This window comes from Dromiciops gliroides, chromosome 1 (assembly GCF_019393635.1).
Source record: "Dromiciops gliroides isolate mDroGli1 chromosome 1, mDroGli1.pri, whole genome shotgun sequence".
Classification (NCBI taxonomy): Eukaryota; Metazoa; Chordata; class Mammalia; order Microbiotheria; family Microbiotheriidae; genus Dromiciops; species Dromiciops gliroides.
Window position 1 is genome coordinate 671,691,804 of NC_057861.1, and position 24,990 is coordinate 671,716,793.

General features: G+C 43.2%; 1 protein-coding gene and 1 pseudogene across 1 annotated transcript; both read left to right on the forward strand.

Annotated features, from left to right (window-relative positions):
- Positions 1 to 2,549: 2,549 nt before the first annotated feature.
- LOC122738283 lies at positions 2,550 to 4,076 on the forward strand (annotated as a pseudogene).
- Positions 4,077 to 18,231: 14,155 nt separating this feature from the next.
- LOC122734773 (7-alpha-hydroxycholest-4-en-3-one 12-alpha-hydroxylase-like) lies at positions 18,232 to 22,321 on the forward strand. The gene has a single exon (XM_043975856.1). It carries the CDS (start codon positions 18,262 to 18,264, stop codon positions 19,783 to 19,785), a length of 1,524 nt encoding a protein of 507 aa, XP_043831791.1. The 5' UTR covers positions 18,232 to 18,261; the 3' UTR covers positions 19,786 to 22,321.
- Positions 22,322 to 24,990: the final 2,669 nt, after the last annotated feature.

The following is a 24,990-nucleotide window of genomic DNA, read 5'->3' on the forward strand; positions in this document are numbered from 1 at the left end:
AGACAAATACATCAGTAACGTTGCTAGTGCCCAGGGTGAAGCATGTTGGCTCAGATCCTGATTTTGCTGAACTTGACCAAGAATGGTGTATAAAAGAGGGTGTATTTCTCTTCAAGGGAGCAAATATTTATTCTCTCTTTAAAGTTGACCTGAATTTCACCCAGTCTTATAAGCCATTATCAAGGTAAAGTTGTGTTTAATCATAACTCAGAGGCAGCTGGGGGGGGAAGCATCCAGGTGGTGAAGCATCCTGTATCCACGGAGAGAAAGAAATATTGGGATCTTATCAAGCACAATGAGGGCTCAGGGCTACACAGAAGAGATATTTTATTGGTTCTTATTTTTACAACCATTCCAAATTCAGGAAACAATGTGGATCAAGACTATCCATTTTGCTAGACACAAAATAGGCCAAGCAATTTCCGGTGAGGAGAAAGGTTGTGAGTTGGGAGCTTGTATTGCCTTACCAATGCTCATACCTGGATTACTTAAAATGCCTGCTGCCTTCAGTCCTACTCATTTGCTGCTAACACTGGAGAATATTGTGAAATTCTGCTGACTGAATCACTACAAATTTATGTTCTGTAATCTCAATTGGGTCATCACTGCAGCCAGGAAATCTCTTTAGACCTTAAGCCACTCCTGATCCCATGCACCACAGCAGCTTGTCTTAGACCTTTTCAGCTCTCCTCAAAACTCCTGTGATATTGCCCATTCTATCAGTTGAGAATTTGGCCTTGTATTTTACTGAAAAAATTGAACCCATTTGCCAAGAGCTTGCTCTTTTCTCCTTCTTCTCAACTAACATGTCTCAGATGCCATCCATCACTTTTGTCCACCCTCACTTCTATCTCATGTTTTTCTTGCCAAGGCAAATCCATCAGTGTGCTCAACTAATTGATTCCATTCCATACCATAATTAATTGAATACATTCCATAGCATCATCTCTAGCAGATGGTCCCCTATATCATCCCCACACTCTCATTCATTTGTAAATCTCTCCTGGTATACTGTCTGCTTCCCCACTGCCAACAAATATGCCCATGTCTCCCCCATCCTTAAAAAACCCTCACTTGAGAGCAATCTGGAACTGTGTCCAAATGGTTATATAACTATGCATACCCTTTGTTCAGCAATACCACTGCTATCACAAAGATTTTTTTTCAAAAGTGAAAAAAACAAACCTATTTGTAAACAAATCTTAATTGCCACTATTTTTGTGGTGGTTAAGTAGTGGAAATCAAGGGGTGCCCATTAACTGGGGGAATGGCTGAACAAATTGTGGTATATTATTGTAATGGAATACTATTGTGCTCTAAGGAATAATGAGAAGGCCGATTTCAGAAAAACCTGGAAAGTCTTACATAAACTCATGAAAAACAAAGTGAACAGAACGAGGCAAATATTGTACAGGTAACAGCAATATTATACAAAGATCAACTGTGAATGAGTTAGCTATTTTCAGCAATACAATGATTCAAGACAATTCCAAAGGACTCATGATGAAAAAATGCATTTCCCCTCCAGAGAAAGACCTGATGTCTGAATACAGACTAAACCATACTATTGTTCTTTATATTTCTTCCTTTTTTTCCTTGCTTCCTTCCTTTATAGCTTAGGGATCAAGTAGTTCTAGCTGTAGCCCCAGGGTATAACAGTGGCTACAGTACCAAGCCTGCAATGAGGAAGACATGAGTTCAAATCCAGCAGCAAACACTTGCTAGCTTTGTGATCCCAGTAGAGGCATTTAACTATGTTTACCTATATGTCCTCACCTTTAAAATGAGCTAGAAACCTCCTCAGAGAGATGGGGAGAAGAAAGAAGGAGGGATAAAATTTAGAACTAAAAACTTTAAATAAAAATGTTTATTTTTTAAAATAAATAAATAAAATGAGGTAGAGAAGGAAATGTCAAACCACTCCAGTAACTTTGCCAAGAAAATCCCAAGTAAGAGTCACAGAGTCAGACATGACTGAAGGAACTCAACAACAAATGCCATTTACAATGCAAACCTTTTAGGATCTCCCACCCCATTTCTCCTACATCATCTCCAGGAAAATAAGGACATTTTACCAGAAACCCTCAAAGACCCCTTCAGGCCCTGACCTTCTCTGCTGTATGTTCTAACTTCCTTCCAGCTCTGACAGTGTATCATGGGAAGATGAAAGGATGCTTGATTGAACAAAAATTGATTGTTATCCAGATTTGACTACTCCTTTCTGTACTTGCTGCTTCCCAAGGCCCTTTCCCCACACCCAAAAGCTAAACTACTTCTTAATTGCATTTTTGGCTTTCTTCCCTAAATATCTCCTAATCATGCCAGGCTCTTCTCCCTTCATCTGTCCTCAGGCTTCTGAGAACAGTAAGCTCAGCACAACAGTTGCTTTCTGGCCCAATTCCATGCAATAACTAACCTCCTGTACACAGGAACCAGCCAAGGTACAGGCAGCAGTGTCTTTCCTATGCTTATAAAAGGCTTTCATCATCAAAGAGCACTTTCAGTCTTCCCTGAGTGGCCAGAGAACACAGCTCCCTTGTGGTGTGGTGATGGCATTCTGGGCTTCTGTGTTTATTCTCTTGGTGAGCACTGTCCTGGTAGGGCTATACAGGCTGGGGGCCTTGTGTCAGAGGAGAGCCAGAGAGCCCCCTCTGGACAAAGGCCCCATCCCCTGGCTGGGCCATGGAAGGGACTTCAGTAAGGATCCCTCCAATTTCCTGAAGAGGATGCAAGAATGTCATGGGGACATCTTCACTGTTCAGATTGCTGGCAAATACATCACCTACATCACAGACCCCTTCTCTTTTGATGCCATCCTGAAGGAGAACAGAAGCAAGCTGGGTTTTGATGAGTTTGCATCTGAAATGGTGTTCAGAGTTTTGGGGTTCCTGAAATGGGAAGGTCAACAGAAGATTATCCATAATATCTTCTCAAAGTACATGATGGGGACTGGTCTAGTTGGTCTGACCCAGGCCATGACAGATTGTCTAAAGGTCCTAATGCTGGAACCTGATGCTACCATGAGTCCAGGAGCCCAGGAGTGGAAGCAGGAAGGGCTCTTTCAATACTGCTACAACATTGTCTTCAGAGGTGTATACCTGGCATTGTTTGGGAATATACCCACTAATGACAAGGGAGGCCATGCTCAGGATCTCCTGCAATCCCAGAAAGTCTTTGAGGAATTCAGGAAATTTGACATTCTCTTTCCCCAGGTATTTTACTCTGTGTTCCTGCTCAAGGAGAAGCAAGAAGTGAGGAGGTTCAAACACTTCTTCTGGGATCTTCTCTCTGCACAGAAGATCCTGGAGAAGGATAATGCGAGTGGATGGATCCTTTCCATTCAGCAGCGGCTGGCCGACCTGGGAGTGCCTGAGCTAGGACTCAGCCAATTTAACTTTGTACTGCTCTGGGCTGCCCAGGGCAACACAGGGGTTGTAGCCTTCTGGACCCTCCTCTTCCTCGTGAAGAATCCCAAAGCTCTGAAGGCTGTGAGAGAGGAGGCAGACAGAGTCCTCAGGAGAATGGGGCAGGAGGTGAGACCAGCTGGGGTGCCCATCAATGTTGACTATAGCATGCTGCAGCAGACCCCAGTGCTGGACAGTGTCATGGAGGAGACATTACGCTTGGTGGTTGCTCCTATCCTGATCAGGGCTGTCATGGAGGACATGATCCTGAAAATGGATGATGGCAGGGAGTATGCCCTCCGCCAGGGAGATTTAGTTCCCATAGTCCCCTACCTGTTCCTCAATATGGACCCAGAAATTTACCCAGACCCCTCTACATTCAAATATGACTGTTTTCTGAATCCTGATGGCAGCAGAAAAGTAGCTTTCTACAAGTAAGGGAGAAGGGTTAAATCACCTATTTTGGCATGGGGTGCTGGTACCTCCATCTGTCCTGGGAGGTTCTTTGCCCTCAATGAGATGAAGATGTCTGTGTTCTTGATGGTCACACAGTATGATATAGAGTTAGTTGATCAGGAGGTAAAGATCCCTTCAATGAATGTGAAGCGCTGGGGAACTGGTGCCATGCAACCAATTCATGATGTCCAGTTCCAGTATCAAATACACTTCTAGTTTGGTGGTGACAACTTTTGTAAAATCTCAAGGATTCCGTGGGGTACAATCACTACTTCCCCTTTCTAACAAACCTCTTGTTGTCCACAATCTCCTCTCCTATAACATGGATCTTGTCCTCACCACTCTACTAAACTGCTTTCCAATGCCTTTTCCAATCAACACATCCAATCCTCTTTTCTCAGGCTTCTTTCACTTGTCTGTAGCCTTGGATACTCCAGACTATGCCTTCTTTCTGGAGACTCCCTTCTTGCTGGGTTTCCTCTCTGACTCTTGCTTAATCTCCTGGATTGATTCTTTTTTCTGCTGTTGGGTAGAGGTTGCAGAGAGATTGAATACTAGGGGAAAACCCTCCACACATTTAGGACTGTCCCATGGCACAATGGGCTGCCTTGGACATAATGGGCACAGGGAGGGGTAGCATGGTGGGACAGTGGCAGTGAAGGTCAGCAGTCAAAGACTGGACAACTCCTTTTCTGGGGTGTTGTTCAGGGGATTCCTGCTGAAGTCCAAGTCAGACTAGCTGGCCTCTGAGGTCCCTTCCTGGCTCAGTTTCTAGGAGTGAACAGCCATTTGTAGGACATCTTGGTTCCTGTGACCCTGCTCTCTTCCTGTAACTGACTTTCCCTTCTCTGTGTCCTCTGCAGGCTCATTCTCTTCCTCCTGCTCCTGAGCTCCCAAGGCTCTGTGCTTGGTCTTCTATCCTTTCCCTTTACTTTCTCCCTTGACAGTCTCTTTCACACCAAGACTACAGTTAGAACCTCTATTCATATCATTCCAAGTCTGCATTCCAGATCAGGTTGTTGGTCAATTTCCTGTCCAGGATATTTGACTGCCTTTGTCTAGCTGCATCTTGATATCCCAATTGTACATATCCTCGACTAAAATCAACCCCAAACCTGAGTGCTTTCCCAACTTGTGCTTCTATCTGTTATTGGTACCAGTATCTTCCTAGGCACCCAGACTCTAAGTGTTGGAGTCATTTTTAAGTCCAACCTCTTCCTCTCTTGTCTTATTAGCCAGTCACTACCTAAGATTTTCCTCTCCAATCTCTCTGACGTCTGTCCAATTCTTTCTGTACCCACTCTCATAGCCCTGGATGTGTGGGGCATCACTTCTCAACTGGACTATTGCAGTGCTCTCCTGCCTAGTTTCCCTGTCCCACCACTCCCATTTGTATAGAATACCAGATTCATCTCCCTAGAGTAATTCTATGACACCATGACTCCCCAGTTCAAGGATATCCTATGTCTCCCATTGCCTATAGGATAAAGTCCAAGCCCCTTAACCCAGCAGTCAAGACCCCCAACATACAGGTGCCACTCTTTCTTAAGCACATTCTTTCCCCACACAGCTCCTGTGCATACTATCTTTTTCTTCTAATGTGAACCATTTACAGTTTGTCCAAGATGCTCCTCTGACTTGTGGCATAAGCAGAGCTTTGCTTCTGCATGGTGTAGCATAAAGAATATTGGCACTGGAATCAAAACACCAGGGCTCAGTCCCCAGCTTTGCTTGCTATAACTGGATATTTGAAGTCCTTTCACCTCTGTAAAGCTCAGCTTCCTCTCCCATAAAACAAGAGTGTCTGACTAGATGAACTCCCAGCCTTTCCAATTCTAAACCCCATCATACTCTGCTGAGAATACTCTTCCCCACATCTCTCTCTATTTAAATTTTATCCATTTTTGGATTCTGGGATGTGGTGGGGTTTTTCTGGTGTCCATTTTATCTCCAGCTGGAGGCTACACTCTCCTTGAGGATGCCTATGGAATTGTATCGAAGAGTAAGGAGTGGTAAGTATCCACTCAGTACTGTTTGGCCAGAGGGTGTCCTGCCTAATGGCCACAGGTTTTGGGGTTGACTTGGTTGTCCTCTCCCTGGAGAGGGATATTAGCATAGTTCACATTACCCTTTAACTCCATTGAACTAAGCTGGGAAATACTTTTTACAGCCAATATCCCTGATAAAGGCCTCATTTTTCAAAGACAGAAAGAACTGAGTCCAATTTATATGAGTACAAGTCATTCCCTATTGAGAAAAGGTCAAAGGATATGAACAGCTGATTTTCAGATGAAGAAATCAAAGCTACCTATAGTCCTATAAAAATGCTTTAAATAACTATTGAGTAGAGAGATGCAAATTAAAAGAACTCTGAGGTACCACCTCCTAGCCATCAGATTTGCTAATGTGACAGAAAAAGAAAATGGTCAGTGTTGTAATGGAGGTGGAAAAAGTAGGACACTAATGCACTCTCGGTGGAGTTGTGAGTTGCTCCAACCACTTTGGAGAGCAGCTTGGAAGTATGTCCAAAGGATAGAAAACTGTGTATATTCTTTCTTCCAGCAATATCACTACCAGATCTATATGCCAAAGAGATACAGAAAAAAGGAAAAACATAATGCCCGGACAATTTGTGGTATTTCATAGTCAAGGAATACAATTGTGCTATGATAAATGATGAACAGGCTGATGTAAAAAAAAAAAAAACCTGGAAAGACTTACATAAGCTCATGAAAAGTGAAGTGAGCAGAACCAGGAGAACACTGTAGACTGTAACAGCAATATTATAGGAAGACCAACTGTGAATGACTTAGCTCTTCTCAGCAATACAGTGATCCAAGGCAATTCCAAGACTCATGATGAAAAATGCTGTTTCCCTCCAGAGAATACAGAATGAAGCATACTGTTGTTTCTTTGTTTTCCCTGCCTTCTTCTTCCTCCTCCTTCCTTCCTTGCCTCCTCTCTACCTCCTTCCCTCCCTCCCTCTTTCTTTTGATGTTCATGTTTTCTTGCACAAAATAATGAATATAGAATTGTTTTATATGATTACATATGTATAATCTACATCAGATTATATACTGTGTCAAGAAAAGTGGAGGGGAGGAAAGGAGGGATAGAATTTAGAACTAAAAATTTGAAATAAACAATGAGTTTTAAGGATTGTGTTGACATGTAAGTGGAGGAAAAATAAAATATCATTTTAAAAAACCTCACTTGATCCATCCATCCCCACTAATTATCATCCCATATCTCTCCTCTATTTTGTGACAAATTTCTTGAGAAAGCCCTGTATGATAGGTGCTTCCATCCTTTTTTCTTTCATTCTTTTCTTAACACTGTACAATCTAGCTTTTGGCCTCAGTATTCAAACAAAATTGCTCTTTCCTAAGTTTCCAGTGACCTCTCAATTGTCCCATCTAATTGGCATCTCTGTAACTTTTGGCACTGTTGATCACTCTCTGAGTGGTTTTGCTAACAGAAGAGTAAGGGCCAGTCAAGAAAGTGTCACGGGTCATCCACCTGTTCCTGAGCCTTACACTCCTCTACCACAGATAATTACTAGACAGACATATTCCTAATTTTATATGAAACACAGGCTAACATTGGAAAACGAGGTAACATGTTTTTTTTTTTTCAGGACAACGAAGGTTAAGTGAGTTACCCAGGGTCACATAGCTAGTAAGTGTCAATTGTCTGAGGCTGGATTTGAACTCAGGTCCTCCTGAATCCAGGACTGGTGCTTCATCTACTGCACCACCTAGCTGCTCATCATGCACTTTTTAAGACTTCTCTGGCCTTCTTCAAAGTCCAGTCATGTTGGGAGGGAAAGTAGCCTGAGATTTCAAGGGTTGAGTGGCCAGTGGATATCTTTCAGCCTTTAGGAAGCCTCTGGGAGCAATTGGGAGGAATTATGATGGGAGCTTCACCTGCTTGAAAAATTGCCTATTGCACTCTTCCACTGGATCATTAATAGGACCACAACCTACCTTCGTGTAGACCTAAAATATCTTGTAAAGAGAGGTTTGACTAGTCTTGGAGCACCCCAAGTTTTACATGTAACCTGTGTCACCAAGGCCACTGAGGCATCATATTGGAATGCTGAAAGAGAAAATGGGGACCAGATTAAACAACTACTTGGTTAAGCTCTAGTTACTCTTTAGTTTTCTACAAGCCAGCTGGGTAAACTGTGAAGAAGTTAATGGACTCTGGACTTTTGAATTATGTTGTTGTGCTTACCTGCTGATTCTATATAGTGAGCCAGCCATTTTCTCTGGTTTGTCAACCTTCAATATAATTGTGTGGCAGGGATTTGGGACTAGGGTGGTGTGATGACAGTAGAGTCTATTCAAATTATCAGGGAACCCAAAGCTTTCTTTCCTTCTCCTTCCAAAAGTGGTTGTATTTGGAGGCATGTGAGGCAATGGCTCCCACACTGAATTACCATCATCACTGATAATTCCCATTTGCATAACACTTTGGGACTTAAGTCATTCACAATTGCTAATCAAATAGTACTGTTATCACTATGGACAATGTCCTCCCAGTTCTGCTCACTTCTGTATACAGCAGTTCATATGAGTCTTTCTAGGCTTTTCTGGGATCATCCTGTTTGTCATTTCCTATAGCACAACACCATTGCACTACAATTATATACTACAGCTTCTTCAGTCATTCCTCAATTGATGGACATTCCCTTGATTCCACATTCTTAGCCACCACAAAGAGTTGCTATAAATATTTTTTGTTCAATTTTCACTCTTTTCTCTTTTTCATGATTGCTATTGTTAACTGTGTCCCTGCCTCCTATTCCCTTCCCTATGGTATTTATTCTATTATCTATCTTCTTTCACCCTATTCCTCTTCAAAAGGGATTTGATTTCTTCTGTCCCCTCCCCCAATCTGCCCTCAGTTCATTTGCCCCTTGCTCTTTATCCCACTCCCCTCCTATTTTCTTGCAGGGTTAGATAGATTACTCCTACAATTGAGTGTGTATATTATTGCCTTCTTGAGCCACTTCTGATGAGATTAAGTCTTTGAGCTTTTCTTATGAATGTAAAGTTCATTTACTGCCCTGCTCATCCCCCATCTCTTCCCTCATTCCCTAAACCCTTTCCTGTTTCTTTCATGTGGGATGTCACTCCATGCTACCTCTGCCCTTCCCCTATCCCCAGTGCATTCCTCTCACCCCTCAATTTCCCCCTGAAGATGTCACCAAGGGGCAGCTAGGTGACACAGTGGACAAAGCATCCACCGTAGACCCAGGGGGACGCCAGCCAAAACTCAGCCTCAGACACAAGACACTAATCCACTGCATGCCCACAGGTATGTCTCCCAACTCCAATATTTTTATGGTTCTCTAGGGTCTTGTATTTGAAAGTCAAATTTTCCATTAAGTTCAGGTTTTTATCATCATGAATACCTGAAACTCCTCTTTTTCATTGAAGTTCCATTTATCCTCTGATAGATTATACTCAGTTTTGCTGGATACCTGATTCTTGCTTGTAATCCGAATTCCTTTGCCCTCTGGAATATCATTTGTCATGCACCCCTGCCCCTGTCCTTTAATGTAGAAGCTGCTAGATGTTTTGCTATCCTGACTGGGGCTCCACAGTACTCAATTTCTTCCTTTTTGGCAGCTTGCAATATTTTTTCTTTGACCTAGGAGCTCTGGAATTTGGCTATAATATTCCTGGGAGTTTTCCTTTTGGGTTCTCTTTCAGGAGGGGATCAGTGGATTCTTTCAATTTCTATTTTACCTTCTGCTTCCAGAATATCAAGGCAATTTCCCCTGACAAACTCTTGGAAGATGATATCGAAACTATTTCCTTGGTTATGGTTTTCAGGTACATCAATAATTTTCAAATTATCTCTACTGGAACTTTATTCAAGTTAGGCACGTTTCCTAAGAAGATATTTTGCATTGCCCTCTTTTAAAAATTCATTTGGATTTGCTTTATTGTGTCTTGGTTTCTCATAAAGTCACTGCCTTCCATTTGTTCAATCCTAAATCTTAGGCAATTATTTTCATCAGAAAGCTTTTCCACTTGGATTTTCAAGCTGTTGACTTTTTTCTCATGTCTTTCCTGCATCATCCTCATTTCTCTTTCCATTTTTCCTCTTCCTATCTAACTTTATCTTCAAAGTCCTTTTTGAGCACCTCTATGGCCTGAGACCAATTCATATTTTTCTTGGAAGTTTTAGATCTAGGGGTCCTAACATTGACATCTTCCTATAAGGGTTAACCTCTATCTTCTTTTTCACTAAAGAAACTTTCTATGGTCCTCACCTTTCTCTGTCTCTTTCTCTTGCCTTTCTTTTACTTGCCTTTTAGCTCCTTAAAGTGGGGCACTGTTTCCAGGCTGTACTATCTTAAGCTTCAGGAGGTCCCAGGGGTTATGATTAAAGAGGAACAGGTTCTTCACTAACCTGGCCTATTCCCTGGTTCATAGAAGACCCAGAACAACTTGCTAATTAACCATCTTTGTGTGCTATGGTTGTCAGCTCTGACGATCCAGTGCGCCTCCCCCACCTGGGCCACTGCTACTCAAGCCTACCTCCTGGCTGCCAGCAGGGGTGAAAAACCCAAGTTCTACCTCAGCACCAGGAGAGACCCCTGTAATCTCCTTCCTGCCAAGGGCTCAGCCTTCTCACCAGACAGTGAGTTTAGTTCCAGATGACAGTGGCGCTGTAGCTGATTCAGAGGCTCTGGGGGTCTCTTTCTCTGGCAAGGCATTTCTGGGACTGGATCTGTTTCAGGGTGACTGTGGGGTTGGACTCCACTCCTGTCTCAGCACAGCAGCTCTCTCCTCAGCACATTCTTTTGGGGATTTTGCTGCTCCAGGATTGTCCTATGGCATCATTTGGCACCTTGGGACTTAAAAAGTGCTTTCCCCAATGTAAAGCAGGGAATGGTCAATTGAGAATCAGAGGACCTGGGTCTGAATACTAGATGTGTTGTTGACTAGTGACCTAGTGCCAAGTTACTGCATCTCTCTGTACCTCAGATTCCTCATGTGTAAAATGAAGCCTCTGATCAGGTTATCCCATAGGCCTGTACCAATGGAGGTTGGGATTTTCATCTTTTCATCTGGACTTGCTTCTCAAGGGCAGCCCTTTATCTCTGGCACCTTCTTTATCATGCTCAAGTTGATACATTCAGCTGGGGTAATTATACTCTTTGAGAAAGGGCAGAAGCCTTTAATTTAGGATTGGCAGAAGACTCTCTAATTCTGCTCCTTTCTCTGGACTCTGAGGGTCTTTTGCACTACCTCCCAGGCATCAGGTGTCACAGCAGAGAAGCACAGCCCCTTGTACTCAAGGCTATGAGGTCTTTTATGAACCTTTTCTGAATGGAAATGAGGTCATCATAGTGAGAAATGTTTCTCTAGCTTATGGTAAACAACTAAATCCTCATCTCTGCCAGCTATGCCACAAGCAGGTAATATACATACATACATACTTACATATATATGTTTCAAACAGTCATAACCGTCTTCTTGGCCAGGAGGTTGGCATGTTATCATTCCCCAGTTACTAACTCCAAAGTTCTCCTGTTGGTTATTTGCCAATGAGCAAGTGAAACAGAGAACACAAAAGTAGACTTTGCCCTTGCTGTTTCTCAGCTGTTTGAGTCAATTCTGACTCTTCTGGAACCCATTTGGGCTCTTCTTGGCAAAGATCTGGGAGTACTTTGCCATTTCCTTCTCCAGAACATTTTATAGATGAGGAAACTGAGGCAAGTAAGGTTAAATGATTTGTCCAGGGTAACATAGCCCTGGCTAAGGACAAAGTTTTGGCAACAGCTTTTCTAAGGAGTTTTTCATAGGAAAGTAATTGATTTTTGTCTTTGCCTCTTTTTGATGTCAAAATTGTCAGTGTCTGAAAGGGCAATAACCTTACCCATGAGTTTGAAATCAGTAAATGATTTGAGGGAAAAGGGAGCAAAGCAACATTTTTTAAAAACTTAGGCATTTTATTTATTTTTATTATATTTTTTATTTAGAATTTTCCCCAAATTACATGTAAAAATAATTTTTTCACATTGAGTTATTAAAAACTTTATTTCAGGGTCAGCTAGGTGGCGTAGTGGATAAAGCACTGGCCTTGGATTCAGGAGTACCTGGAGTACCCAAGTTCAAATCCAACCTCAGACACTTGACACTTAACTAGCTGTGTGACCCTGGGCAAGTCACTTAACCCTCATTGCCCTGCAAAAAATCAAGAATTTAAAAAATTTTAAAAACCCTTTATTTCCCAAATTTTCTTCCTCCCTCCTTCCCCACCCTAAGAAATCAAGCAATTCCATTTAAGTTATACATGTGCAGCTTATGTAAAACATCTTCACATTGAAGAAAACAGACAAAATATCATTAGAACGAGGAACTAACAAAAAAAAATATGCTTCAATCTGTATTCAGATACCATCAGTTCTTTTCTTTGTAGATGGAATACATTTTTCACAAGTCTTTTCATAGCATCCTGCTCATCATTTCTTTCATAGTTACTATTGCAAACTGTTTTGCCCTACATCCTATTCCCTTCCCTTGATATTTACTCAATTTTCTATCTTCTTTCACCCTATCCTTCCTCAAAAGTATTTTCCTTTTCAGTGCCCCCTCCTCCAATCTGCCCTCTCTTCCTTCACTTCTCTCCCCTTATCCCCTTCACCTCCCACTTTCCTGCAGGGCAAGATATATTACTATGCCCACGTGCGTGTGTATGTTATTCCTTTGTTGAGCCAATTCTGATGAAAGTAAGGGACACTCCTTCCCCATCTTCCCCTCTACTTCATAAGCTTTTTCTTGTTGTTTTTTTTTTATGTAAGCTACTTTAGCCCATTCCAAGTCTCCCTCTACTCTTCTTCCAGTGCATTCCTCTTACCCCTTAACTTTGTTTTAAAGATGTCATCATGGGGCAGCTTGGTGACATAGTGGACAAAGCACCAGCCCTGGACCCAGGAGACCTTGAGCCCAAATCTGGCCCCAGACGTAAGCCACCCCAACCTGTTTGCCTCACAAAACCAAAAAAAAGTATAAACAAAAAAATGCTTTACAGATATCATTTCTTCATATGCAATTCACACATGTGCCCTCTATCTAAGTAAATTCCTTTCAGCTGCCCTAATACTGAGAAAATTCTTATGAGTTAGAGGTATTGGGGGTGCCTAGGTGTTACAGCAGATAAGGCAATGGCCCTAGATTCAGGGGACCCTAAGTTCAAATCTGGCCTCAGATACTTGACACTCACTATGTGTGTGACCCTGGGCAAGTCACTTAACCCTCATTGCCCCACCAAAAAAAAAATTATCATCTTCCCATTTACCAATGTAAACAGTTTAACCTTTTAACATCCCTCATGATTTCTTTTTCCTGTTTACCTTTTAAGGCTTCTCTAGGGTCTTGTATTTGAAAGTCAAATTTTCTATTCAGTTCAGGCCTGTTCTTCCCAAATACTTGAAAGTCCTCTTTTTCATTGAAGTCCCATTTTCCCCTGAAAGATGATCCCCAATTTTACTGGGTATGTGATTCTTGGTTGTAGCTCTCCTATGGCCTGAGTCCAACTTGTATTTTTCTTGGAAACTTTGGATGTAGGAGCCCTGATGTTGCTCTCCTCTTCTGAAGGTTCACCTAGTTCTCCCTTGTCAGCATAGGAACTTTCTATGGTCAGCATTTTTTTCTGTCTGTTCATTTTCCTAGCCTATTCCTTGACTTTTAACTCCTTCTTAAAGTGGGGCACTGCTTCCAGGATGCACTGTCCCAAGCTTCAAGGTGTCTAAGGTGGCATGATTTAAGGAGAGGCACGTTTATCACTCCCCTGTCCTGTGCTCTGGTCTGCAAGCAACCACAGGCCTGCTTGCCCTTTAAGCCAGAACAGAATCCCGTTTCAGTGTGGCTGCAAGCTCTGATGTGCCTGCACCCCTCTCCTGTCCTCAGTGCTAACAGAGATCCTTGTCAACTCCCCCTGGCCAACAGCTGGATACTCTCACCATCCATGAGCTGAGTTCTGGAAATAGATGCTGCCACAGCTCATTCCAAGGCTCCTAAAGCCAGTTTCTGTGGGGCAGCCTGCCTGGGGCAGTATTCTGTGCTGGCACAGACTGTCCAGGTCTGGGATCTACCCTCACCTCAGTACAACAGAACTTTTCTGCTGACCTTCTAAGCTATGTTTGGCTGGGAAATGATCCCATCCCACCCTTTTGTGGGTTCTGCTGCTTGAGGAATTGTCCTATAGCATTATTTGAAGGTACTTGGAGGGGTCTTGGGGGAGCTCAGCTGTCTTTCCTCCACCATCTTGGCTCTGCCCTGTGGGTGTCCACTTTTCCCCCTCTTTGTATCATAAGTATCTAACACAGGGCTTTGCGTAACATGGATACTCAGTCAATATGGGTTCATGATGGTTATGGAGACATAACTTCCCTTGAGGGGAGAGGAAAAGGAAAATTTGAGAACAGGACTTTCTTCTCTTGCTGTGTGGTTCTTTTGAAAAAATATAAATTAGTAATTTTATTTAAAGTTTTGTGGTCTGGATTCTATCCTTCTTTTCCTCCCTCCCGTCCTGAGACGGAATGCAATCAGATATAGGTTGTATATGTGAAATTATATAACATGTTTCCATTTTAGTCATTTTGTACAAGAAGACTGGAATAAAAGAAAGAAAGTGAGAAACTTGGTGAGTGGTTTTAGTTCCATCTCCTGCTGTGTCATTTCCTGCTTGATTTTTAGTCTTTGGAAACTCCAGTGGTTCTGATCTTCTTGTACACTACTCTTCCCCAACTCTATGATCCCACCCAACTGCCCTTCTCTGTGTTTCTCACAAAACCTACCATCTCCTACTAATCAGTCAATAAATTTTTAATGAGTGTCCACTGTGTGCCAGGAAGTTTGCTAAACACTTAGGATAAAAAGAGGCAAAAGTTAGTACTTGCCCTCAAGCTTCAAGGTGTCTAAGGTGGCATGATTTAAGGAGAGGCACGTTTATCACTCCCCTGTCCTGTGCTCTGGTCTGCAAGCAACCACAGGCCTGCTTGCCCTTTAAGCCAGAACAGAATCCTGTTTCACTGTGGCTTCAAGGACATCACAATTGAATGAGGGAGACAAGCAAGTAAATATGGACAACCTGGGAGACTCAAAAAATGATGGTGCCTTGGATAGAAATAAGGAAGTTTGGAAGAGGAAAGGGTTTTTGGGAAAAAGAATGAGTTCTGTTTTGGACATGCTGAATTTGAGATGCCTAAGGAAAGTTCACTCTGAGATATCCATCAGATAATGGGCAGATGGCATTAATGTTGGCCTTGACAATGAAAGGGGTTTTCACATAATCAGACTCAAGGAAAAGAGAAAATATTGGAGAATGTTAATCTTTTCTTCCTTCTTTCTTTCTTTCTTTTTCTTTCCTTTTTTCTTCCTTCCTCCTTCCCTCTTTACCTTCTTTCCTTCCTTTCTTTCTACCTTCCTTCCTTTCTTCCTCCCTCCCTCTGTAAGTCCCTTCCTTTCTTCTTTCCTTCCTTCTTTCCTGCCTCCCTCTCTCTTTCCTGCCCTTCCTTCCTTCAGTTACTTATTTCTTTTGACTAGGTAAAGGAGGCCTCACTTCTTACCAGCCTTAAACACAGATTGGGAATTAACTCAAGCAAAGGGAGACCTGGAACTTTAGCTTAAAAAGACCAGTCTCCCAGTGCATCCTAGGTCCTCCTAGGACAAACCACCACCACCAGCTACCATCTCAGTGACAAGGGGTCTAAAAGGAGAGGCAGATTCTGCTCATTCTCTTCTTCCCATTCTCCTAAATGCATTGCTTGGAACACCCTCTCTCTAGGACTTACCAGGTGCCTCTTCCACATACCCCATAGAAAGTTTGACTGTCACTAGAACATACAGCCACTAGAACAGTTAGCTATATAGAGGAACCTCAGTCACACAATAAGGCCCTAGCTGCCTCTTCTCCTTTGTGTTTTTTTGACTGAGCAAAGGGGACAAAAAGGAATCCTGAGATGGATGTTTCTAATATTGGAGATAAACTTATGGGTTCAAAACTTCAGAAGCTCCTGGATCCTGGGAGGATGACCACAGCTCCTGGCCTGATTTGCCAGAAAACCTTTGCTATGGAGGGAACCCATAGTTGTCCCAAACCTGATCTATATTGTACCTGGAGTATCTTTTGCTACTGCCTCTTTAAGGAGAGTCCAGACTTGAGGCAAAGCTAAGTTTGGAGTGATTATCCCTGGGCCTCTTGGGAGAGATGTTAGGAACCAGAGAGTTAGAGGACAAAATGGCTTACCTAGCTCCCAGACCTGAACCTTGTTCCACATGAGCAGGTCCAGAGGGAGAGTATGCATGCCTTCCCTGGGCTCAGCAGCAATTTGGGTTTAGTACACTTATTTTAAGCCTAAATCCTCTCTGCAACTTCTTCCCTGGAGTTTGTCAGCAATGTCTTGCATTTTATGTAAGTTGTGACCAGGCTTCATGAGATAACCTTGGTTATGGGAACGATAATAATGGTAACAACAACAGATACCATTTCTCTGTTCTTTGTACATTTTCAGCCTGTCTACACTGAGAGCAGCCAATCATGGAAGCTAAGTACATGGGAATAAGGTTTAGTAGGGGACTTGCCTGGCTTAATAGCCCAGTCCCTAGTTTCCAAAGGACAACCTCACCCCTTGTCTTTCTTAAAAGAAAATAAACTTGTTTTTAAGGTGAGCCACTGAGTCAAAGCCCCATTGGGAAGGGAATGAATAAACAGGCTTGTAACTGAGATGCCCAGAGCCTCTTTAATGTGAGTTAGGGAGAGGAACTGGAAAGAGGAAAGGGTACAGTCCCAGGTCCAAGTTCAAAACCCACCTTGAGCTGAAAAGGGGTTTCATGTCAGGTTGGCTGGCTGCAGCACCCTGTATAGGATTCTGGCTCCAAGGACCCTGGGGTTGAATTCCTGGTCCTGTGAGGAATTACCTCTGGCACCTGAAACGGAGGACAAACAACACAGACCACAGCCAAAAACAAGCCCATTTCCTGGAGCCAGGGGGGCAAGAGTCCCTGCCCTCTCTCTGGGTCAGTTCATGGTGGCTATAGCAGATAAGGATTGCTGAAAGGATAATGGGCAAAGAGAGAGTGAATGGCTCAGTTTCAGTAGTTTTAAAGGTGCAAGAAGCTAATCAATGGAACCAGTCCCATTCCATCCCTCAACTCCCCCAAGTAGTAGATGATGCAGTGGACTTGGTGCCCACAAAGGCATCTCTCTGTTAGATCTCGGCATGCCCAGGACAGCCCAGTTGGCATCCAGAACTGGGTGTTCTTCCCCTTGCTTCCTTTGTCCTTCAGACTGACTTCCTGTTAGTCCTTCAGGGTACATGGGGCAAAGGGCTGCTATAGTCACGCTGAGGTTTCCTGTCCACCATGTGGACAAGAGCAGTAGACATGGAGAGTTGGACTGTTGGGTTGTCAGTGGCTGCAATACATACTTGCTCCCTGGAGGGTGAATCTTACCCATGCCATCACAGCCTTGGTGCCATTTCTGTTGTTGTTGTCCATGGTAGGTTCCAGTGGCCATGGTCTTCTTCTGGCTTTGTCTCTCCAACCCTTTTAAAACCCTTGAGTTCAGGGGTAGCTAGGTGCCACAGTGGATAGAGCTCTAGGCCTGCAATCAGGAAGACCTGAGTTCAAATCCAGCCTCAGACATTTACTAGCTGTCTGACCTTGGTAAAGTCACTTCACTCTGTTTGTCTGCATCCTCACCTGTAAAATGAGCTGGAGAAGGAAATGGCCATGCACTCCAGTATCTTTGCCAAGAAAACACCAAGTGGAGTCACAAAGTGTCATATATAACTGAAGGGACTCAAGACCAACAACAAATGTCACTTATCTGGAAACCTTTTAGGTTCTTCCAATCCATTTCTCCTACATCATCTCCAGGAAAATAAGGACATTTTACCAGAAATCCTCAAAGACCCCTTCAGACTCTGACCTTCTCGGCTGTATGTTCTAACTTCCTTCCAGCTCTGACAGTGTATCGTGGGAGGATGAGGGGATGCTTGATTGAATAATAATTGATTGTTATCCAGCTACCACTACTCCTTTCTGTACTTGCTGCTTCCCAAGGCCCTTTCCCCACACCCAAAAGCTAAACTACTACTTAATTGCATTATTGGCTTTCCTCCCTAAATATCTCCTAATCATGCCAGGCTCTTCTCCCTTCATCTGTCCTCAGGCTTCTGAGAACAGTAAGCTCAGCACAACAGTTGTTCTCTGGCCCAACTCCATGTAATAACTAACCTCCTGTACACAGTTAAGAACTGACCGAGGTACAGGCAGCAGTGTCTTTCCTATGCTTATAAAAGGCTTTCATCATCAAAGAGCACTTTCAGTCTTCCCTGAGTGGCCAGAGAACACAGTTCCCTTGTGGTGTGGTGATGGCATTCTGGGCTTCTGTGTTTATTCTCTTGGTGAGCATTGTCCTGGTAGGGCTATACAGGCTGGGGGCCTTGCGTCAGAGGAGAGCCAGAGAGCCCCCTCTGGACAAAGGCCCCATCCCCTGGCTGGGCCATGGAAGGGACTTCAGTAAGGATCCCTCCAATTTCTTGAAGAGGATGCAAGAACGTCATGGGGACATCTTCACTGTTCAGATTGCTGGCAGATACATCACCTACGTCACAGACCCCTTTTCCTTTGATGCCATCCTGAAGGAGAAAAGAAGCAAGCTGGACTTTGATGAGTTTGCATCTGAAATGGTGTTCAGAGTTTTTGGCTTCCTAAAATGGGAAGGTCAACAGAAGATTATGCACAATACCTCGTCAAAGCACTTAATGGGGACTGGTCTAGTTGGTCTGACCCAGGCCATGATGGATAGTCTAAAGATCCTGCTGGAATCTGATGTTACCATGAGCCCAGGAGCCCAGGAGTGGAAGCAGGCAGGGCTCTTTCAATACTGCTACAACATTGTCTTCAGAGCTGGTTACCTGGTATTATTTGGGAACGTCTCCACTAATGACAAGGCGGGCCATGCTCAGGAGCTCCTGCAAACCCAGAAAGTCTTTGAGGAATTCAGGAAATTTGACATTCTCTTTCCCCAGGCATTTTACTCTGTGCTCACATCCAAGGAGAAGCAAGAAGTGAGGAGGCTCAAACGCTTCTTCTGGGATCTTCTCTCTGCACAGAAGATCCTGGAGAAGGATAATGTGAGTGGATGGATCCTTTCCATTCAGCAGCAGCTGGCTGACCTGGGAATGCCTGAGCTAGGGCTGAGCCAATTTAACTTTGTACTGCTCTGGGCTGCCCAGGGCAACACAGGGGTTGTAGCCTTCTGGACCCTCCTCTTCCTCATGAAGAATCCCAAAGCTCTGAAGGCTGTGAGGGAGGAGGCAGAAAGAGTCCTCAGGAGAATGGGGCAGGAGGTGAGACCAGCTGGGGTGCCCATCAATGTTGACTATAGCATGCTGCAGCAGACCCCAGTGCTGGACAGTGTCATGGAGGAGACATTACGCTTGGTGGTTGCTCCTGTCCTGAGCAGGGTTGTCATGGAGGACATGATCCTGAAAATGCATGATGGCAGGGAGTATGCCCTCCGCCAGGGAGATTTAGTTTCCATAGTCCCCTACCTGTTCCTCAATATGGACCCAGAAATTTACCCAGACCCCTCTACATTCAAATATGACCGTTTTCTGAATCCTGATGGCAGCAGAAAAGTAGCTTTCTACAAGCAAGGGAGAAGGGTTAAATCACCTATTTTGGCATGGGGTGCTGGTACCTCCATCTGTCCTGGGAGGTTCTTTGCCCTCAATGAGATGAAGATGTTTGTGTTCTTGATGATCACACAGTATGATATAGAGTTAGTTGATCAGGAGGTAAAGATCCCTTCAATGAATGTGAAGCGCTGGGGAACTGGTGCCATGCAACCAATTCATGATGTCCAGTTCCAGTATCGAATACACTTCTAGTTTGGTGGTGACAACTTTTGTAAAATCTCAAGGATTCCGTGGGGTACAGTCACTACCTCCCCTTTCTAACGAACCTCTTGTTGTCCACAATCTCCTCTCCTATAACATGGATCTTGTCCTCACCACTCTACTAAACTGCTCTCCAATGCCTTTTCCAATCAACACATCCAATCCTCTTTTCTCAGGCTTCTTTCACTTGTCTGTAGCCTTGGATACTCCTGACTATGCCTTCTTTCTGAAGACTCCCTTCTTGCTGGGTTTCCTTTCTGACTCTTGCTTAATCTCCTGGATTGATTCTTTTTTCTGCTGTTGGGTAGAGGTTGCAGAGAGATTGAATACTAAGGGAAAATCCTCCACACAGTTAGGACTGTCCCATGGCACAATGGGCTGCCTTGGACACAGTGGGCACAGGGAGGGGTAGCATGGTGGGACAGTGGCAGTGAAGGTCAGCAGTCAAAGACTGGACAACTCCTTTTCTGGGGTGTTGTTCAGGGGATTCCTGCTGAAGTCCAAGTCAGACTAGCTGGCCTCTGAGGTCCCTTCCTGGCTCAGTTTCTAGGAGTGAACAGCCATTTGTAGGACATCTTGGTTCCTGTGACCCTGCTCTCTTCCTGTAACTGACTTTCCCTTCTCTGTGTCCTCTGCAGGCTCATTCTCTTCCTCCTGCTCCTGAGCTCCCAAGGCTCTGTACTTGGTTTTCTATCCTTTCCCTTTACTTTCTCCCTTGACAGTCTCTGTCACACCAAGACTACAGTTAGAACCTCTATTCATATCATTCCAAGTCTGCATTCCAGATCAGGTTGTTGGTCATTTTCCTGTCCAGGATATTTGACTGCCTTTGTCTAGCTGCATCTTGATATCCCAATTGTACATATCCTCGACTAAAATCATCCCCAAACCTGAGTCCTTTCCCAACTTGTGCTTCTATCTGTTATTGATACCAATATCTTTCTAGGGACCCAGACTCTAAGTGTTGGAGTAATTTTTAAGTCCAACCTCTTCCTTTCTTGTCTTATTAGCCAGTCACTACCTAAGATTTTCCTCTCCAATCTCTCTGACATCTGTCCAATTTTTTCTGTGCCCACTGTCATAGCCCTGGATGTGTGGGGCATCACTTCTCATCTGAACTATTGCAATGCTCTCCTGCCTAGTTTCCCTGTCCCACCACTCCCATTTGTATAGAATACCAGATTCATCTCCCTAGAGTAATTCTATGACACCATGACTCCCCAGTTCAAGGATATCCTATGTCTCCCATTGCCTATAGGATAAAGTCCAAGCCCCTTAACCCAGCAGTCAAGACCCCCAACATACAGGTGCCACTCTTTCTTAAGCACATTCTTTTCCCACACAGCTCCTGTGCGTACTATCTTTTTCTTCTAATGTGGACCATTTACAGTTTGTCCAAGATGCTCCTCTGACTTGTGGCATAAGCAGAGCTTTGCTTCTGCATGGTGTAGCATAAAGAATATTGGCATTGGAATCAAAACACCAGGGCTCAGTCCCCAGCTTTGCTTGCTATAACTGGATATTTGAAGTCCTTTCACCTCTGTAAGGCTCAGCTTCCTCTCCCATAAATCAAGTGTGTCTGACTGGATGAGCTCCCAGCATTTCCAATTCTAAACCCCATCATACTCTGCTGAGAATACTCTTCCCCACATCTCTCTCTATTTACATTTTATCCATTTTTGGATTCTGGTATATGGTATTTTTTTCTGGTGTCCATTTTATCTCCAGCTGGAGGCTACACTCTCCTTGAGGATGCCTATGGAATTGAATCAAAGAGTAAGGAGTGGTAAGTATCCACTCTGTACTGTTTGGCCAGAGGGTGTCCTGCCTAATGGCCACAGGTTTTGGGGTTGACTTGGTTGTCCTCTCCCTGGAGAGGGATATTAGCATGGCTCACGTTACTCTTTAACACCATTCAACTAAGCTGGGAAATAATTTTTACAGCCAATATCCCTAATAAAGGCCTCATTCCTCAAATATAGAAGGAACTGAGTCCAATTTATAAGAGTACAAGTCATTCCCAATTGAGAAAAGGTCAAAGGATATGAACAGCCAATTTTCAGATGAAGAAATCAAAGCTACCTATAGTCCTATAAAAATACTTTAAATAACTATTGAGTAGAGAGATGCAAATTAAAAGACCTCTGAGGTACCACCTCCTAGCGATCAGATTTGCTAATGTGACAGAAAAGGAAAATGGTCAATGTTGTAAGGGAGGTGGAAAAGGTGGGACACTAATGCACTTTCGGTGGAGTTGTGAGTTGCTCCAACCACTTTGGAGAGCACCTTGGAAGTATGTCCAAAGGATAGACAACTTCCAGCAATATCACTACCAGATCTATATGCCAAAGAGATACAAAAAAAAGGAAAAACAAAATGGCCGGACAATTTGTGGTATTTGATAGTCAAGGAATACAATTGTGCTATGAGAAATGATGAATAGACTGATGTAAAATAAAACCTGGAAAGACTTACATAAGCTCATGAAAAGTGAAGTGAGCAGAACCAGGAGGACACTGTAGACTGTAACAGCAATATTGTAGGAAGACCAACTGTGAATGAGTTAGCTCTTCTCAGCAATACAGTGATCCAAGGCAATTCCAAGACTCATGATGAAAAATGCTGTTTCCCTCCAGAGAAGCAACTGATGTCTGAATACAGAATGAAGCATACTGTTGTTTTTTTCTTTCTTTCTTTTCCTGCCTTCTTCTTCCTCCTCCTTCCTTCCTTGCCTCCTCTCTCCCTCCCTCCCTCCCTCCCTCTTTCTTTTGATGTTCATGTTTTCTTGCACAAAATAACGAATATAGAATTGTTTCATATGATTACATATGTATAACCTACATCAGATTATATACTGTGTCAAGAAAAGTGGAGGGGAGGAAAGGAGGGATAGAATTTAGAACTAAAAATTTGAAATAAACAATGAGTTTTAAGGATTGTGTTGACATGTAAGTGGAGGAAAAATAAAATATCATTTTAAAAAACCTCACTTGATCCATCCATCCCCACTAATTATCATCCCATATCTCTCCTCTATTTTGTGACAAATTTCTTGAGAAAGCCCTGTATGATAGGTGCTTCCAACCTTTTTTCTTTCATTCTTTTCTTAACACTGTACAATCTAGCTTTTGGCCTCAGTATTCAAACAAAACTGCTCTTTCCTAAGTTTCCAGTGACCTCTCAATTGTCCCATCTAATTGGCATCTCTGTAACTTTTGGCACTGTTGATCACTCTCTGAGTGGATCTGCTCACAGAAGAGTAAGGGCCAGTCAAGAAAGTGTCACGGGTCACCCACCTGTTCCTGAGCCTTACACTCCTCTACCACAGATAATTACGAGACAGACATATTCCTAATTTTATATCAAACACAGGCTAACATTGGAAAACCAGGTAGCATGGTTTTTTTTTTCAGGACAATGAAGCTTAAGTGAGTTACCCAGGATCACATAGCTAGTAAGTGTCAATTGTCTGAGGCTGGATTTGAACTCAGGTCCTCCTGAATCCAGGACTGGTGCTTCATCTACTGCACCACCTAACTGCCCATCATGCACGTTTTAAGACTTCTCTGGCCTTCTTCAAAGTCCAGTCATGTTGGGAGGGAAAGTAGCCTGAGATTTCAAGGGTTGAGTGGCCAGTGGATATCTTTCAGCCTTTAGGAAGCCTCTGGGAGCAATTGGGAGGAATTATGATGGGAGCTTCACCTGCTTGAAAAATTGCCTATTGCACTCTTCCACTGGATCATTAATAGGACCACAACCTACCTTTGTGCAGACCTAAAGTATCTTGTAAAGAGAGGTTTGACTATTCTTGGAGTACCCCAAGTTTTACATGTAACCTGTGTCACCAAGGCCACTGAGGCATCATATTAGAATGCTGAAAGAGAAAATGGGGACCAGATTAAACAACTACTTGGTTAAGCTCTAGTTACTCTTTAGTTTTCTACAAGCCAGCTGGGTAAACTGTGAAGAAGTTAATGGACTCTGGACTTTTGAATTATGTTGTTGTGCTTACCTGCTGATTCTATATAGTGAGCCAGCCATTTTCTCTGGTTTGTCAGCCTTCAATATAGTTGTGTGGCAGGGATTTAGGACTAGGGTGATGGGATGACAGTAGAATCTATTCAGATTATCAGGGAACCCAAAGCTTTCTTTCCTTCTCCTTCCAAAAGTGGTTGTATTTGGAGGCATGTGAGGCAATGGCTCCCACACTGAATTACCATCATCACTGATAATTCCCATTTGCATAACACTTTGGGACTTAAGTCATTCACAATTGCTAATCAAATAGTACTGCTATCACTATGGACAATGTCCTCCCAGTTCTGCTCACTTCTGTATACAGCAGTTCATATGAGTCTTTCCAGGCTTTTCTGGGATCATCCTGTTTGTCATTTCCTATAGCACAACACCATTGCACTACAATTATATACTACAGCTTCTTCAGTCATTCCTCAATTGATGGACATTCCCTTGATTCCACATTCTTAGCCACCACAAAGAGTTGCTATAAATATTTTTTGTTCAATTTTCACTCTTTTCTCTTTTTCATGATTTCTATTGTTAACTGTGTCCCTGCCTCCTATTCCCTTCCCTATGGTATTTATTCTATTATCTATCTTCTTTCACCCTATCCCTCTTCAAAAGGGATTTGATTTCTTTTGTACCCTCTCCCAATCTGCCCTCAGTTCATTTGCCCCTTGCTCTTTATCCCACTCCCCTCCTATTTTCTTGCAGGGTTAGATAGATTACTCCTACAATTGAATGTGTATATTATTGCCTTCTTGAGCCACTTCTAATGAGATTAAGTCTTTGAGCCTATTCTTATGAATGTAAAGTTTATTTACTGCCCTGCTCCTCCCCCATCTCTTCCCTCATTCCCTAAACACTTTCCTGTTTCTTTCATGTGGGATGTCACTCCATGCTACCTCTTCCCTTCCCCTATCCCCAGTGCATTCCTCTCACCCCTCAATTTCACCCTGAAGATGTCACCAAGGGGCAGCTAGGTGACACAGTGGACAAAGCATCCACCGTAGACCCAGGGGGACCCCAGCCAAAACTCAGCCTCAGACACAAGACATTAATCCACTGCATGCCCACAGGTATGTCTCCCAACTCCAATATTTTTATGGTTCTCTAGGGTCTTGTATTTGAAAGTCAAATTTTCCATTAAGTTCTGGGTCTTTTTTATCATGAATA

What these genes read in the sequence shown, in the direction of transcription:
- LOC122734773 (XM_043975856.1), top strand. Translation starts at nt 18,262, where the DNA reads ATGGCATTCTGGGCTTCTGTGTTTATTCTCTTGGTGAGCATTGTCCTG.